The sequence below is a fragment of the Rattus rattus genome, chromosome 11 (assembly GCF_011064425.1).
Source record: "Rattus rattus isolate New Zealand chromosome 11, Rrattus_CSIRO_v1, whole genome shotgun sequence".
Taxonomy (NCBI): domain Eukaryota; kingdom Metazoa; phylum Chordata; class Mammalia; order Rodentia; family Muridae; genus Rattus; species Rattus rattus.
Genome location: NC_046164.1, coordinates 72,655,400 through 72,673,202, shown reverse-complemented (window position 1 = coordinate 72,673,202; position 17,803 = coordinate 72,655,400). Strand labels below are relative to the sequence as shown.

The following is a 17,803-nucleotide window of genomic DNA, read 5'->3' as shown; positions in this document are numbered from 1 at the left end:
ATACAAAACGAAATTAATACACAAACACCAATGACAGACAATGCCCCCAGCCCACATAAAGGAAGTGATCATCCTAAAAATTAATAGGTGGTGATTTCTCCCAGGGGTACACTGAGGACAATATGGGTCCGGTGTTCATAAGGGACTTCTAACTTTGGGTTATAATTGTGGCTACATGGATTTATACTTTATTATAACAATTCCTCAACATATCTGGAATTTGATTTTATGTCTAATTAGAAAAGAGTCCCAGGGGTTGGGGATTTAGCTCAGTGGTAGAGCAAGCGCAAGGCCCTGGGTTTGGTCCCCAGTTCCAAAAAAAAGAAAAAATAAAATAAAAAAAAAAAAGAGTCCCTTTTCTTCAAGTCTTCCTTAGTGGCTTCATCATCCCTTGTTGGCTAAAGGGATCCTCTCTGTGCAGAAACCAAATGAAGCAACTCATGTGCTCAAGCCACACGGCACACACATCAGACAAAGGGGAAATTCAGTACCTCGCACAGGCCTGGGTGAAAACTCCTTAGGAGTTCTAACACTCTAGTTTCTGAAAAGCTTCATGCTGAAATCATATCAACCACAGCCCTGGCTTGGACGCATTCCTCCTGGACTGAAAATGATCTTATTTTGAAATCTTGGCAGAGTTTGCACTAGAGTACGATCCAAAACAGTGACCTTCTAGCACCAAGTAAGGGAACAGTCTCAATCCACCCTTTCCCTCAAGGGAAGCAAGTCACATGTGCACTCTGTGAGCGTGTCTCTACACCTTCCCAGGTGAGAGCAGCACCTCTCTAATCTGTAGGCACTAATTTTCACTGTCACTCCTGCTTGAGCTCTTAGGTCGCCGATCTCCCAGTTTTCCTCCTAGACTTTCTCCGGACCCACACCTTCTAATGTTGGCCTGCTTAGGTCTTAAGTTCTTTTCTTGCTCCATTTTCTTTTTTAAGTGATGTTCTCTGCTACTAACCATTCCAGAGTCTAGGACTAGGGATGTAGGAGGAAAGGAGGGAGAGAGAGGAGGGTGGGGAGGAGGAAAGGCAGAGGCAGGCAGGCAGGCAGGAAGGAAGCCAGCCAGCCAGCCTAGAGCTAATATTGACTCTAAACTCCAGACAGACTTCACTTTACATGTCCCAAACTAATTTACACTGTACAATGTCCTTCCTCTTTATTACTTCTCTTACATTTTTCCCCAGCCCCAGAAGGCCCACTAGTTCCAACCACCAGACCAGAGTCTGCAAGTCTCTCTAATCCCTTTCTTTTCCCCCTTCAATAATCATCAAATAATGTATCAGTCTCACTCTAAAGGTAACTTCATTTCTCTTAGCTCCCAGCTTGCTACCATAGACAGGACCTCTCGGCTGGTCCACCCCAAATCTTTCTAATCCAATCACTGCAAAGTAACCACATGGACTTTCTAAAGAGAACCTGATACTAGGAACTGCTTTATTAAAATTCCATTCACTCAAATAAGGCCCCAAGCATCGGCCCAACCTGGCCTTGTTCTCCCAAGACTCTCTCCCCAGCACCGACCTCAGAGGTTTAAGGATGTTTTTACTGACTCACGCCAAGACTCCTTCCACCAGGTGACATTGCTGAGTACCACAGCCCAGGCTGTCTATCTTCTCTAACAGGTTTGCTCTTTACAGCCTCACTGCATCTCTCTCCAATATGCTGAATAAGGTGACAAACCTCATCTAGTAGGTGAGTGAAAAAAAATCCACTCATTGGATAACTAAAAATGGTAGAAAAAGGTTCCCATTTTAACATCAATTAGTTTGCCACAAATTTATGCTCAGATCTCAACAGGACCAGTACAAATTCGATCACTGCTAACCAACAGAGGAACAAACTGAAATTCTCAACTGGACCATCTACTTAAGTGACAACTATGAATTTCTTTCTAACAGGTCTCTCTCAAGCCTCTATCATTCAGACCTGAAAGGACACTGGACAGACTTTCCCTACTCCCGCTCTTGACAAACACAGTGGTATATGTTCTTAAATGCTACATTCAGGAGGCAGAGGCAAGTGGATCTCTGTGAGTTCGAGGCCATCCTGGTATATACGTAACAAGTTCTAGCTAACCAGAACCACATAGTTAAACCCTGTCTCAAAAGAGAAAAGCTGCTCTTTAGTCTGAGCCACCAGACCACAGAGAGAATCAGGTAGGTTTTTGTTTAGCTCACGCATTTTTTTTTCTTTCTTTTTTTTCCGGAGCTGAGGACCGAATCCAGGGCCTTGCAAGCGCTCTACCACTGAGCTAAATCCCCAACCCCACATTTTATTTATTTATTTTTTTTTAATGTATAAGGATGTTTTGCTTGACTGTATGTCTATGCACCAGAGGCCAGAAGGGGGTATTAGATCCTCTGGAACTGGAGTTACAGACGGTAAGTAGTAAGCTGACATATGGTGCTAGGAACTGAATCCTGGTCCTCTGGGACCAGTTCTCTTAACTGCCAAACCATCTTGCTAGTCCCTATTACCAATATATTCTAGGAAGTTAAGATTTATTACTAAGCCTGTCTTCCAGGACAGTAATAATTATGGGGGCAAGAAGCATCTTTTAGTAACACCAGGTGGAAAGCGCTATTAACAAAGATCATGCTGATGTCTTCCTACCTGCTTTACCACCCGGTTAGGGTCTGACTCATGGTTTCTGATATAAGTTAGAGCAACACACTTCCTCAATAAGAAAATGTGTTCACAACATACTCCATAAAATAATCGTCATAGGGGAAAGACTATGATGTTCTATTATTACCACCAGCTATAATTTCCTATCAGTTAGGGAAGCCCAAAATGACTGCTCTGGTAACAGTTCTCCATGGAGACACCCTCCACAGAAGTGGAGTATCCTGAAGATATGAAAAAGCTTCAAATCCAAATCTTATTTCTTACCACTTCACAGTCTCATTCTCAGAAGCAGAATAGACATTGTCTGAAGTACCTGGAGATTTTACTTCCTTTCACATAAAGGTATTATCTGCCTTACCACCTTCCAACCAATGCATCCACCCATCTCATCCTGTAATAGCAGGCACTGCTCTAATTCTACAGCTCCAAGGAGCCCAGAACCACAGACAAATCCAGTAAATGTCAAGTAGCAACTCAGGCCACAAGGATAAAACCTACTTCATCAATGCCTTCTTCCTCATGAAAGGTGCGAGACAGGAAGAGGCAAGTCATGGTATCTTCCTTCTTAGTGAAGAGGATAAAATCCTTCCCAATCCGCATTGAGCCCCTGAAAGGGAAACAGAAAACAATTATTCCCCAAGGACTTGAAGCTCATCTGAAAAGGGAGCACACCTTCCAGGCATAACTGAAGCTGATCACAGAGTTCTTCTCAAGAGCGCCAATACCCCAGAGTCCCAACAGCCCTTGTTCCCTGCCACTCAGCCAGCACTCCATGCTGTGCCTTCTTAAGGGTCTCTAATTCCTTAGTCTATAACCTATAACTCCCTTGAGCAAACTTCCCTCATTCGGGATTTTAGGTTACTCACAATCCCTCTAGAATATACTCACCAAGGCCCCAAGCCCTGGCCTAGCGTCCCTCCCAGCTTACTGCCACAACCCTAACAAATGAACGTGCCTGATCTCTGGGCCCCTGTGGTCTTCTGTGACGTTATCAAATTTCACTCCTGCAGCTGACACCTTCAATTCATCATCATCTTTTGGGGCCACACCCTCTTCCTATACTGTCCTTCCTTCACTAACACAAAATCCCTTCCTATCCACTCATCAAATGCCAACACTGTCCAGAGAAGTGTCAGAAGTCTTTCAAAACTTGACTGAGACACTTAACCAAATACAAATGCTAATTTGATCTTTGAAGATCATGGCCTATATCCACGTCCAGTAACTCTAGCCATTCTCTGTCTCAGAATTGCTTTGCTATTTTGAGCTTACTCTATAGCCCTGAGTTTGTCTTCAACAAGGCAAAAATTTGAAGCTTGGCATAGAGCAGAGTGGTGGAACCTTTGCCTAGCATGTGCAAGAGCCTGGATTCAATCCCCAAAATCAATGGAAAACAAAATTCATCTGGCAAAAGTCTAAATGGAACCAATGGCTTCCTTCCTGTTAGGCCATGTTAATCCTTCTACAGAACAGGTAGAGACAGGCTTTTCCTGGCCACACAGGGCAGGGCAGAAGTATGAAGCAGCAGTAGAAAGACTATCTACTCAACAATGAGGCTATTTAGTTCCATATTTTTCTGAACAGCTTCTAAGTTTTATGGCTATTATCTCATTAGTCCTTACAATGCCCCTGAGAAAAGACAATGGTAGAAGCCTCATTAATCTTTACATACAATCCAGCCTGGCATGTCAGGCATACAAATGAATGTCACATCCCATTTCCCAGGCACTCTTGAAAACTCCCAAGACACTCCATAGATACCCTCAGGGCTGTCAATTCTCTTTCCTGATGACAGGACTCATTTTCCTTAAACCTCAGTATGCTCCTTCCTTCCCCACAGCTTGTGGACAGCACTGCCCTCACACAAATTTGGCAAAACTTTCTTCATACCTCTTTTTTTGTTTGTGGTTTTGATCCTGATTATAGAGTCTGATTACCAGAAACTCTAAAACATCACCTTCCTTGCTCAATCGATCCCATGCTTTCCATAAATCACCTCACCTAACTTCTGAACTTTGAACACTAGATGGCTCCAATTCAACGAGACCTTCATAAAAACCTCCTAAACATGTGACAACTGCATTCTAACTCTGTACAAGTCCCTTCTCCATCTTCTAAGCACTTCTCAGTCACGTTTTACTGGCCCCTGAGGGAGAATTTCAGAAGTTAGAACCTCATTTTTTAGGTTAGGAAACATCATAAAGTTAAAGCTAAGTCTGCGAAGGACTATCAAGACCCCAGGTTCATAGGAATTAGATTACCTTTTCAGAATCCTCTGGGGAAAGCTCCCATTGTGATCACAGATTAGGAACTCTCAAAGCAGTAAGAGCACTTGATCCTTAACTCTTGATAAGTCTGATCATATACAAGAAGTCACAACTTTAGAGACTAAATGGCTAGATTAAGATCTGAACCTTTGTCTAACCAAAGTGAAATGGACAACCACTTCCTGTGACACCTGTACACTCAGGCAAGTCAGTTCCTATACATCTCAACTTTTTTTATTTGAGAATGTTAATAAAGCCCACCCATCATGGGCTAAAGTGGTATCATCCATATGAAGTTTAGCACAGTGCCTCCTCGTACATGAATAAGTGCTTATTATTAGCATTTGGTTCCTGTGCTGAGAAGAAATCAAAGCCCAGGAACCAAGCACCTGGACTCTTTGGAAGCACTCTCTCCTCCACACCCAAAGCACAATGCACTTGAGGCCCAATCAAGGCTGTTGACAGATCAAACCACGACCTTTTCCAAAATAAACAACACGTTTCCACAGCAGGACAGGAACACAACTCAATTCCATCTGCACAAACTCCAACTCCACTAACCCTCACTCCACCAAAAGGCTCTGTGCAGATGGAGATAGCAACTTCAGAATAGAAACCCCTTCTCTCAGGGCTCCACTCCAAACAGAAAAACACACTCTAAGCACTAAACAATGGAAACCAAGGTCTGAGGGATCAACAGATTAAAGGTATCAGATGGATCTCCTGCTATATGGCTTTGCAAGATGTCCACATAAGACAGTTTGCTCCAGGACAGAAAGCCTGTATTTCTGGCACAAGCATGCTGATAACATTGTGAAGTGACTCCCTTGACATCTCGGATATGCCCCAACCCCAGAAGAGAACCACCCATACCCTCAACCACAGATAAAAATAATATTCAGTAATAGGAGAAAGAGAGAGAGCTCTAGAGAACAATGTTTTAGATATTCGTACTAATCAATATACTGAGCAAATTCAGCTAGACAGTTGGTTAATTACCCGCATTACTACTCCTTTCTGACTCGCCTATTGCTTCAGATTTTATAGTCCTAGAGGGACAAAAAGAAGGACAGCAAGAATGCACCATTTGATTTTGTGCCCAGCCCTATGCCAAGCTTCCAATATATATACGTACGATTTTAATCCATTGCCATACTGCCCAATTTGGGTGGACTCGGGAGTTCTTTTGGCTGACTTCCCAAACTGGATCACACTAGCAGCATCACCTCAAATGGTAGACAAGAGAAAATAAAAAGTTAGCATTAGTTTCTCGGACCTCTCAAAGTTAGCAATATGAGTCAGGTTAAATACAAGCATGGCTATATGCCAGCAAAACCTCTCTCCAAGGAAATTCAGTCATGAGGCATAAGAAGGACATCCTTGCTTGGCCCATCAATACCACCAGTGTCCTGTGTTGTTACCAAAATATGGGAAACAATCTCAGGGGAAGAAGCCTCAGTAGTTATGGCTCTAGGATGTTGCACAAGCTGATTAATGTATTGTCAAGAGAACGGTAATCTAACTGATTTCAGGTTGACACTCATGTTATCTGAACACCTCCCATGTTAGGACAAGACCCGGCAAACACACAGTGTAATTAAGCTGAGATGTTGCAACAGGCTTTTCATTCCCCAGGTGGATCTTCTAGCCACAACAGTGAGGTCACAAAAAAACTTAAATAATAAATTGTTATGCTCCACAAAACAAACAATCATCATATAACCACTTACTCGGATCCATTCCTGCTCCATCATCCAAAAAGCAAAGCATAAATCCTCCTCGAAGGTCTTCCCGCCTCTCTATAAAAGAAGCGGCTGCCATTATTCAGCTGTTACCACTTATAGGGCGACAGCCTGGGTATGAACAGAAGGTGAACCAAAGTGAAGCCTGGTAAAAGAGTTAGGTCAAATCTAGTTTCTTCCAAAAGTACTAAGCTAGTATGAATTAAACGTCAGGGCACTTGAGGATGTGAAGCTTCTCTGGGGCTTTCTAACTTACAACAAAACTCCCAAAGATCTATTGGAAGGGGCCAGTATTGAACCACACTCGACTACTGAATATGCCTATCTTTTATATATGCACGTCTCCTCTCTTTACAGCTCTTACATCTGCCCAATGCCATGTACCTCAAGTCATCTGAGTAGTCTACTATGTACTATGCCTCACCAACTGTTCAAACTCAACAGTTTCTTCCTGTGTGGTTTAAGTCTGAGGTAATATTCAAAATGATGCCAGATGGGTATGAGTACAATGGTGGCAGCTGCTACCTAAACAATGAATTACTATGTTTACATATGATCACTACTAGACTAAATGCAGATTGTGTCATATCCTCTCCTAGATATAGGTCCTTGGAAGGAAGAGATGATATAAGACGCAGCAAGAGATTCTTGGTTCTGGGCAGGACCTGCTGATCAGAACTACAGTCCTCTAGCGAGAAGATACAGAGCTGCTGTGGCAGGGCTTCCTGGCTAACGGGAAGGAGACACAACAGACTGTGGCTACCAGTAAGCAGATGAGCAATGTGCTTAGTGACTGTCTTTTTTTTCTTTCTTTTCTTTTCTTTTTTCGGAGCTGGGGACCGAACCCAGGGCTCTACCACTGAGCCAAATCCCCAACCCCTTAGTGTCTGTCTTATGCAGCGTCAAGTGGCAACTCAGAGCAGGTCGTAACAATGGAGAAGACGCTTAAATAAGGGGAAAGACCATACCAAGTATCGAGGTGCCCTTTAACTCAATGAAGCCTACATAAACAGTGGGAATCAGATCTGTAGATATAAAATAGAGAAGGGAGTGAGGCAGAAGTGGAAGCAGGGAATGCAAACAAACCATGTAAAGAACACTAACATCAACCTCTCAGTAGACATGTTGCTCACGGTCCACTGCTCAACACAAGTGTAAAAGTTGACAAGAACAAGTCTAATAAAAAGGAGGAAGTCTGTGTAAGACAGTCAAGCCCAAGGCTACTTTGGAGCCTACTCCCTAAAGAAGAGCCCAAGCTTCAGTTCACGTTGTACAATTATCTATCCTGACAAATCTGTTTTAAATGTTTTTTGTCCTCCCCTCAGGGTAAAACTAAATGAGTCATGACTACCCTCTGCTAAATAGACAAACTAATGTGAATTAAAATACTGTTTTAGATGGACCATAAAGCACAGAGATTTTCAAGTATCACTCAATGTTCAGGAGGCTGAACCTTCATTAAAATGCCTCTTAAAAGTTCAAGAAGGAGGCTCTTCCTGGAAGATCCTGTAGATGAGAACATTTCTCCCTAAGGTAGTACCTCTTATCAAAATCTAGGTAAGCCAAGTGAAACGTGGCAAGTAGGAACACGGGCTTTTATTACTCCTGTCTTTAAGGTATTAAAAGTCGTCCAATTTTCCATCTATAAAAAGCAGTGTCTAATGAAGCCTCAAACTGGGTAAAGTACAGAGCATGATGGTAGCACTGTCTCAGACCTGTCCAGAGATGGACACTACACAGACTAATGTAAACTATGCTATAAAATTATGTGAAGACTGATTTGGGGTTTAAAAACTGGAGCCATATACATTTGAAAAGTCCCAAGACCACTGAAATTCCTTGAATAATACCTAAGAAGTTACTTTCCAGACCCTTGTGTTAGGGTAACTGCCAAACTATTTTAGCAGAGTTATAACTTCAACTGTGGTTTCAAGTTCTCCTAGTTCAAAGATTTATCTCGAATTTTTTTTCTATGGGGCTAGAGGGATAATTCAATGGTTAAGAGCATATAGTGTCGGGGTTGGGGATTTAGCTCAGTGGTAGAGCGCTTGCCTAGCAAGCGCAAGGCCCTGGGTTCAGTCCCCAGCTCTGAAAAAAAGAAAAAAGGGAAAAAAACAAAAACAAAAACAAAAACAAACAAACAAACAAAAAAAAGAGCATATAGTGTCTTATAGAAGGCCCAAGTCTAGTTCCCAGGAATCACAATGGTGGCTCACCAACCACCTAAAACTCCAACTCCAGACGATCTAATGTTCTCTTCTGCCCTCCATATGTCCCCATGCTGTGTGCACGTGTGTGTGTGCACGTGCACATGTGAGTGTGTGTGTGTGTGTGAGAGAGAGAGAGAGAGAGAGAGAGAGAGAGAGAGAGAGAGAGGAGAGAGAGAGAGAGAGAGAAAGAGGAGAGAGGAGAGAGGAGAGAGAGAATTTTTTTTTACAAGTTTCTTTTTGTTTGTTTGTTTGTTTTTTCGGAGCTGAGACCGAACCCAGGGCCTTGTGCTTGCTAGGCAAGCGCTCTACCACTGAGCTAAATCCCCAACCCTTTTTTACAAGTTTCTTCATGCAGCTTACAAGTGCTGTATGACCACAGAGTCAGAGTTGGCCTTGAACTCCCCATGTAGCAGAGACAATTGAAGTGTTCCTCCTGTCTACCCCCAGAGAGCTGGGATTAATGGCATGAACCACAATGCCCAGATTCTTACTGTCATGATTGCTCCCTTGAGGTCTAGTTATCTGTCTGTAACCATTTGTATTGTGCTGTTTCTTCAATTGGATATTAGGTTCTTAGAGCAAAGGCTTCATCTCACCCTCTGGACTTTTCCAAAGGCAAATAGGAAGCACACTGAGCACTCTATTTATAATCTAATTTTTCTGGATTTCCTTCTAAAATTTACCCAAAGAAGGTGGTCAAAGGGAACAAAGATGATCTTTTCTTTATAAGGACTCAAGCTATGAGGATGTGTCCCTTTAGTAACACTTGAAGTAGAGGCTCATTTTTCTTAATCCTCAGGACAATAGTTTGAATATTCGCTGTTTCTTTGAGAGCTAACTGCCAGCACTCCTACAAGCAAACTCAGCTATAGCTTGGGAAGATGGCACCATGTAGGAGATTTGGCAATCATTATCCTGAAGTCTCTTACTGTACTACTTTTTCTGTTACTTTCATCTAAGAGTAAAAAGCTAATTAGTGTGTCCCTGTCTAAAACCAAAAACAAGTAACAATAACAAAACCAGTTTGGCACTCTTTTTAACAGAAGGCTTTCAGAATTTGGGCAGGATGGCTGTTATGTAGGTATTCTGAATGCTTTGTTTTCTCCAAATAACTTAGTCCAAATGCCTCATCTTTTCTAGAAAGTCTTCCTAATAATACAACTCTAATGGTTCTGGGCTTTATTCCCACTATCAAGTGATTCCATGAAGAAGGTTATCTGATAACTATGTTCCACATAAACACAGATTTCCAAAAGCTAAGCATGTTGCTCAAAACATGACCAAAAACCTTCCAGATTTCAGAAAAGAATATCAATAAAATATATCTCATTAACCAAATTGGATTTAAGAATGGATTCAATTTGGGCTGGAGAGATGGCTCAGCAGTTAAGAGCATTGTCTGCTCTTCCAGAGGTCCTGAGTTCAATTCCCAGCAACCACATGGTGGCTCACAACCATCTGTAATGGGATGCTCTCTTCTGAAGAGAACTACAGTGTACTAACATATAAATAAAATAAATAAATCTTTAAAAAAAAAAAAAAAGAATGGATTCAATTCTATTTTTCAAGGTTTTAGTATTAAAATGACCAAAAAGGGTATTGCTATAAATACTGAATAGGCAGAACACAAACTATTTAAAAATAAAAGGAGAATGATAATGACTATAAGCCCTTTCACTGTTGCCATCACTCTGGGAGAAAGATGACCTTAAAATATAACAGCAGAGCCAACTAAGCAAAATAGCAGAGGCTGCCACAGTGTCCAGTTTTAAGCCCAACACTTCAAAGAGGTGGTCTATGATTTCCATTCCAGTTAATTCCAAATGTTTTCAAGTTGAATGCAAAAATGAAGAGCACACTTGTGAGGGATTTCCTGCTTGGTTTAAAGTGGGTAGATCTACTTCTAGTCTAGACCTCTGAGGTAGAAAGGCATCTGACTTTGATCTGAATCTTGAAGCAGGAGCACATACCTTCAATCTGGGCCACACCTTCTATCTGGAAGTCTATATAAGGACATGGAAGACAGAGTTTTTGATGTCTTTTGCCCTGACTAATACAAGTTTTGGTACCAGAAGTAGCTCCAGAACAACAGAAGTATAAGGATGAAGTAAAGCCTCTCCAACGGTCCTGTCTCCTAGGAGGGTGAAGGGCACTAAAAGCCCATGGTATGAACTATTTATGAACTTAAGGAGATAAATGCATTTGACTATACTGATCTACCAATTTTGAGTAGTAATAGATTTGGTGACCCTGTATCTAAAACTGTGACAGTTTGGGGAAAGTATGGAACAGGATAATGCTGGTTGTTATGCAATTTATCTATGGGTAACTGACAAAGGATAGGGCTGAGCTCCATGATAAAATCAACCAGCTTCTAGATCTCAGAATACGGTGAAGGGCAAAAAAGAACTCAGTGATAAACTGACCAGTTCCAGATGTGCATAAACAGCCTAGAAGTTTCTAAGTGTGCCTAGAAGAAAGTTTTCTCTCCAGAAGCCACAGAGCTCAAGTTATGGAAAATCAAACTGAAGCCCTCATTATAAAGTTGGCAAGCCAACAATGAAAATTCAAGTCCCAGAGTCAGAGGGTCCATAGTTAAAGGGCATTACTTAGTAGAGAATGGGATCCTCTAACTTCGGATTGGGATGTGTGGGAGGACCCTATTGAACCTTCTGATTCTCAAGGGTTTTTTTTTTTCACTTAAGTGGTACTCTTAGCCTCACTCCTTAAAAATACTGCCTTTTCATCTTAGACTGAGAAAATTAAACCCTCATTGTCTACTAAACCAGCAATGACTTTCTCTGAAGGAGAAATAGAAAATGTATAGTTGCTCATTGTAGCCAATGGACTGGCTGGCTGATCAGGGACCTTAAAAGAGCATGATTAGAAAATTGGTGAGAGGGGTTGGGGACTTAGCTCAGTGGTAGAGCGCTTGCCTAGGTAGCGCAAGGCCCTGGGTTCGGTCCCCAGCTCCGAAAAAAAGAACCAAAAAAAAAAGAAAGAAAATTGGTGAGAAAGACATCTGGGGAAGAAGTATATGGCTAGATCCCTCCAAATGACAAATTATATGAAGATACTTTTGTTCCATGTAAATGCTCACCAAAAGGTGAGTTCTACAGAGGAGAAGCTCAATAATCAAGTAGACAGAATGACTGTCCAAGTCAGCTTCTTTTCTCGAGCCATTCCTGTCATTGATGAATAGGCCCACAAACAAAATGGTCTTGGTGGCAGGGGATGGGGTTATAATGGGCTTGACAGTATCAATTACCATTCAACAAGTGACCTTGCTACAGCCACTGCTGAGTGCCAGATCTGCCAACCACAGAGATCAACACTGAGCCCCAGATATGGAATCATTCCTGGGGTGACCAGAGACAGTGACCTGGTAGCAGGTTGACTACATTGGACCCCTTCCTCTGGAAAAGACAACTTTGTCCTTACTAAAGTAGATACTTATTCTGGTTATGGATTTGCCTTTCCTGCACATAATGGTTCTGCCAAAACCACCATCCATGGACTTAGAGAAAGGCCTTAATCACCATCATAGTGTTCCACACAGTATTGCTTCTGACCAAGCAATTCACTTCACAGCCAGAGAGGGCAACAGTGGGCCCACAACCATGGAATCCACTGGTCTTACCATGTTCCCTACAATACTGATGGAATGGCCTTGGAAGAATTGCACTGTCAATTAAGTGGCTTCAGCCTGGAGAGCTGTGGCAAGGTTTCCAGAAGGCGGTATATGCTTTGAATCAGTATCCAATACAATATATGGTACAGTTTCTCGCACTGCCAGAATTCATGGGTCCAGGAATCAAGGGGTGAAAAGAGAGTAATAGTTCCACTCACTATCACCACTAGTGACCCCATTACGAAAATTTGTCTACTCTTCTTGCAACCCTAAGTTCTGCTGTCCTGGAAGTTTTGGTTTCAGAATGGGGAATGTTTCTACCGGGAGACAAAACAAACACGTCATTGAACTAGAAGCTCAGACTTCCTCCTGGCCACTTTGGGCTTCTAATGCCTTTAAACCAACAGGCTAAAAAAAAGAGTAACATTGTTAGGAGGGGTGACTGATCCAAATCACCCTGGGGGAAATTGGAATGCTTCTGCACAATGGAGGTCACAAGAATTGTGTCTGGAATGCAGAAGATCTTTTAGGGTGTCTCTTGGTGCTACCAGGTCCTGTGATTAAGTCAATGGGGAATAACAACAGCTTAATCCAGGCACAGATCCTTCAGGAATGAAGATATGAGTCACTTCTTCCTCCAAGGGGGGAAAAAAAAGCAAGACCCAATGAGATGCTTGATAGGGGTGGAACGGAATGGGTAGTAGAAAAAGGTAGTTATAAATACCAGGTAAGGCCACATGGCCAATTACAGAAACAAGGGTTATAATTGACATAAGTGTTTTTATCATGTTTTGTTAAGAATGTGTTCGTACAGATATTTGTGTTTTCTTTCAATTTTCTTATCCTGCAATATGACTTCAATTAAGAAATACTAATGGTTATTATATTTAAGTTTGAGATACTAAAACAATGTCCCCCAAGGGACATCTCCACCTATTCTAAATTTATAATCAGTTTGAGGTTTTACAAGGGATAGTTATATCATTTTAGGTGTAATTATGACCTTGTTAAATATATAATATGCTTGCAATTATATGTGGGATAGTTATGATTTAGGCTATTATGACCTGGTTATTGTTTTCACTTGGAAATTAATCACAACATAGAGAAATGAATGTGTGACAAGTTGACAAGGGTGGACTTGTGATGGCTGTTCTTGGTTGTCAACTTGACTACATCTAGAATTAACTGGAATTCGAAATTAGAGGTCACACCTGTGAGGGATTTTCTGCTTGGTTTGAAGTGGATGGATCCACTTCTAGTCTGAACCTTTGAGACAGAAAGGCACATGAATTTGATCTGAATCTTGAGGCAGGAATATACATCTTTAATCTGAGCCATGCCTTCTGCTGGAAGCTTATATAAGGACATGGAAGACAGAAGCTTTTGCTCTTTGCCTGTTTGTCCTCATCTTGCTAGCACATCCATTCCTTCACTGCCATTAGAACCTACCTCTTTGGGATTCCATTGTATACTGAAAACTAGCGAAGACATCCAGTCTTGTGAACTGAGAGACTACTAGATTCTTGGACTCTCCTTCCATTCACAGTCAGCCATTGTTGGATTGGGATTGTTGGATTGGGGGAATCCCAAAGAGGATTGTAGCCTCTACATCATTTTAATAAATCCCCCATATGTGTGTGTGTGTGTGTGTGTGTGTGTGTGTGTGTGTGTGTATTTCTTCTATTAATTACTATCACTCTAGAGCATCCTGACTAATACATGGTCTCGACATCTCTATAAATCAATTACAAGTTATTGCTGCTACATCGGCAACTTTTCAGGGAGGGACCTCTGCTACCGAGAGTAGTGAGGGATTAATTCCAACAATATCTTGCCTTCTAGAAAGATGAGAAATGCTGGGTCATTTTACTTCCCACTATTTTGTTCCACTATCCTCATAAATCTTCTAGGTTCTAAGACATATATGATCAGAAATGCGCCATTTCCACCTATAACACAAAGAAATTCTGCCATCTCCAGGCTCCAGAAACCTTAACCACAGTAAAAAAAAAACAAAAAAAAAAAACAAAAAAACAAGTACATTAAAAAAAGAAAGCTTAGCAATGTAAGGTCCAAAGTCTGGCTTACCAGCATAAATGTCTATTCTGGTGGCATCAGCATCTCTGCAAAATTAAAGGGGGAAAAAAACCCTTGAGATACAAATGAGAATATGAACTATCAATCAGCAAATGCACAGTGCAATGCATACTATTTTGAATTATTCAAGCTATAAAAAAGACTGGTTTTTTTTTACATGATTACATAATTTCCCTGACATATGCATGAACTATTTCAAGCACTCCAAATTATTTAGGATACATGACACATAGGACCTGGATACATTATTAACAGTTTCATACATCCTAGCAGCTCCATGTTCACTATATAGCCAGGAATGGCCTTGAATTTCAAATCCTTCCACTTCAGCCTCCTAAGCACTGAGAACACAAGTGTGCACTACCATGCTCCATAGATACACTGCTAGAGATAAAACATAGGATTTGTGCGTGTTAGTGCACATTCTATAACTTGTACTAGTCAACCTCCCTAGATATTCTTTCAATGTTGATTTCACTATAAAAATCGTTCATTATTATATATGTATATGTACACAGCATGTATATGTTCATGTATGTGTGAATGTACCTGGGCAAGCATGCATGTGAAGACCAAAGGTTGATACCGTGTGTCCTCCTTACATATGCTCTCCCTTTTCCTTACATTTACTTATTGTGTTGTGTGCTACTGTGCATGGTCCTGGAGCACAGAAGTCAGAGAACAATTTGGAAGAGTGGTTCTCTCCTTCTACCGTGTGTATTCATCATGGTCATCAGCTTAGCGGCAGACTGAGCCATCTTACTGAACCTTCTACCTTATTTTTACTGGATCTTGAAGACTCAACTATAGTGGCTAGCCAGCAAGTACCAGAGGGTTTCTTTTCTCCTTTCCTCATCCTCAAGCATTGGAGTTACAAGCATGTACTCTCAGGCTAGGCTTTTATGAGTGCTGGGTCTCATTCTTGAACAGCAGTCACACACATCACACTCCTGTGCACGCACACACGCGCGCGCACACACACCAAGATCAAATATTTGTTTCTTTCACTCACTTTACTGCAATCATAAAAAGATGTTCCAACATGTATTTTTCCTTCTTCCCAACATTTGAAAAAGTATAACCCACCAGAGAACCTTGATCTGTGACAAATATTGTAATGAACAAATCAGTCCTGAGACCACAATTTTATCTTCCCTAATCTTGAAAGAAATCTCATTAGATTCCAGCAATCAGTTGAAGTATGCAAACTTGTCATAAATAATAACCTCTTTAAAGGTCTGGAATTACAGTTCTATTAAGTACAGACAAAAAGACAGGCATACTTTTATTGGTTTTAAATGAAAAAAAAATTCCACTAAAACTTCACATAGCTCTGGAGATGTAGATCAGTGGTAGACTACATGCTTAGCACATGTAAGGTCTGGGTTCAATCCTAGCACCAAAACAAAGAAGATACACATACCTGCATATGTACCTATTCTTAAAGGCATAAACATATTTTAACATACGAGGCTGAGGAAGTGAGAATGTAGTTCAGTTGGTACAGTGCTTGCTTATCATGCACAAAACACTGGGCTGGATCCCTAGCCTGACATTGGACATAGTGACGCGGGCCTAGGAACTGAGTAACCCCAGTGCTCAGAAAGGAACAGGAGAATTGGAAGTTTAAGGCCATCCTTAACAACACATGAAGTCTGACGCCAGTCTGGGTTACATGAGACCCTATCTCAAAAAATTATCAGGGTTGGGGATTTAGCTCAGTGGTAGAGCGCTGCCTAGCAAGCACAAGGCCCTGGGTTCGGGTCCCCAGCTCCAAAAAAAAAAAAAAAAAAAAAAAGAAAGAAAGAAAAAAGGAAAAGTATGCTTTAAAAAAAAAAAAAATTATCTGCCACAGCAGCACATCATAGTTCCACTAAAGTAATTAGCAGCAAATGCAAACATAATTCTATGAAGTTACATTTTTTAACTGAATGGGAAAATTATGAACTAATCAGAATTAAAACAAAATGGGAATTTTGTAGTTGTACAATGTGTCATCTAGTACATCTCCATAAGCAGGTGTCAAACAGAGTAGCAAAAGTAAAATTAAAAAAGTATAACGCATATCTGTAATGCTAACACTCAAGAGACTGAGGCAGAAGGGCCTATGCTATACAGTAAGGCCTGTCTCAAAAAAACAAAAAGTACTAACAGCATACGTCAGCTGAAAAGACATTAGGAATTAATTAATCAGTTCACTAACTGAGGATGTTCCAAATTATACAATCAACCATGACCTCTTCTTCCTCCACTAGTTATCAACACTAGTCAATAAATAATACATCTGAGTGTTAGTTTACATTCAATAAAACCAATATTATATTTTTATAATATAACTATAAATAGAATCTTTGTTTGAACTAGTCTTTGTGAACAAACCCCAACTTTTATTTGGTCTTATACAGTAATATGTATATTCGTTTAACACTAAGAACACAATATATGAATGCTGAAATATGATTCCTTCCAAACACTGCTGCTAACAATGGAAGATACAAGACCAGGCATAATAGCACACAGCACAAGCTCATGAGAGGAAGAGGTCAGTGGAGCTCTGTAAATTCAAAGTCACCCTGCTCCGTCTACACAGTGAGTACCAGGCCAGCCAGAGTTACACAGTGAGGTCCTGTTTCAAAATGATGAACAAACAACCCACAGTGGAAGATTAAAGCTACTTGCAATGAAACCATGTATTTGGGAGAAGATGTAAAACTCTGGCCTAGTTTTAAAGGCATTCAGTGGTATAACATCTTAGCAGCACAAATATAGTATGTGTTCCATCAGTTTGAATCTCCTAACTTAATTCCCTACTTTTCACAATTATCACACTCTAATCACAAGGGAGGGTGGTTTGGAAGTGGATACTTTCCTATTTTTAGGTTAGATCACAAAGAGCAATGAATGAATTTAAGGTAATCAAGAAAAGTATCAATTACTGTGCTAATAAAAATACTTCTTGCTAACAAGTCTCTTAGGAGTTACAACAAATAGAACAAAAATGTCTTTCTCTCAAGTCATCTGAGAGCAAAAGTATTGATGATACATAAAGTCCCACTCTAAGCAATTATAGGTTAGAAGACTACGTACCTTGCATTATCAACCAGTTCAGCAAGAGCACCAAATAAGAATTCATGAGTGGTTCTGAAATAAGAAATGTTAAGAGTCAACAAAAGTATTATGAACTGAACATGAGTTTTAAAGTTATAAAACATTTAAGAGACT

General features: G+C 40.8%; 1 protein-coding gene across 2 annotated transcripts in view; it reads right to left on the bottom strand.

Annotated features, from left to right (window-relative positions):
- Window positions 1–17,803, bottom strand: part of Morc2 (MORC family CW-type zinc finger 2) — a 42,693-nt gene that overhangs the window by 15,720 nt on the left and 9,170 nt on the right. For both annotated transcript variants that reach the window (XR_004389472.1, XM_032916729.1), the window contains exons 2-6: window positions 17,669–17,722; window positions 14,573–14,607; window positions 6,629–6,697; window positions 6,034–6,124; window positions 3,130–3,238 (exon numbers count right to left, since the gene is read on the bottom strand). Coding sequence is in view for 1 of the 2 variants with exons in the window: in XM_032916729.1 (XP_032772620.1) it covers window positions 3,130–3,238; window positions 6,034–6,124; window positions 6,629–6,697; window positions 14,573–14,607; window positions 17,669–17,722 (358 nt within the window). In the remaining variant the exon portion in view is untranslated. The remainder of the gene's footprint in view (window positions 1–3,129; window positions 3,239–6,033; window positions 6,125–6,628; window positions 6,698–14,572; window positions 14,608–17,668; window positions 17,723–17,803) is intronic.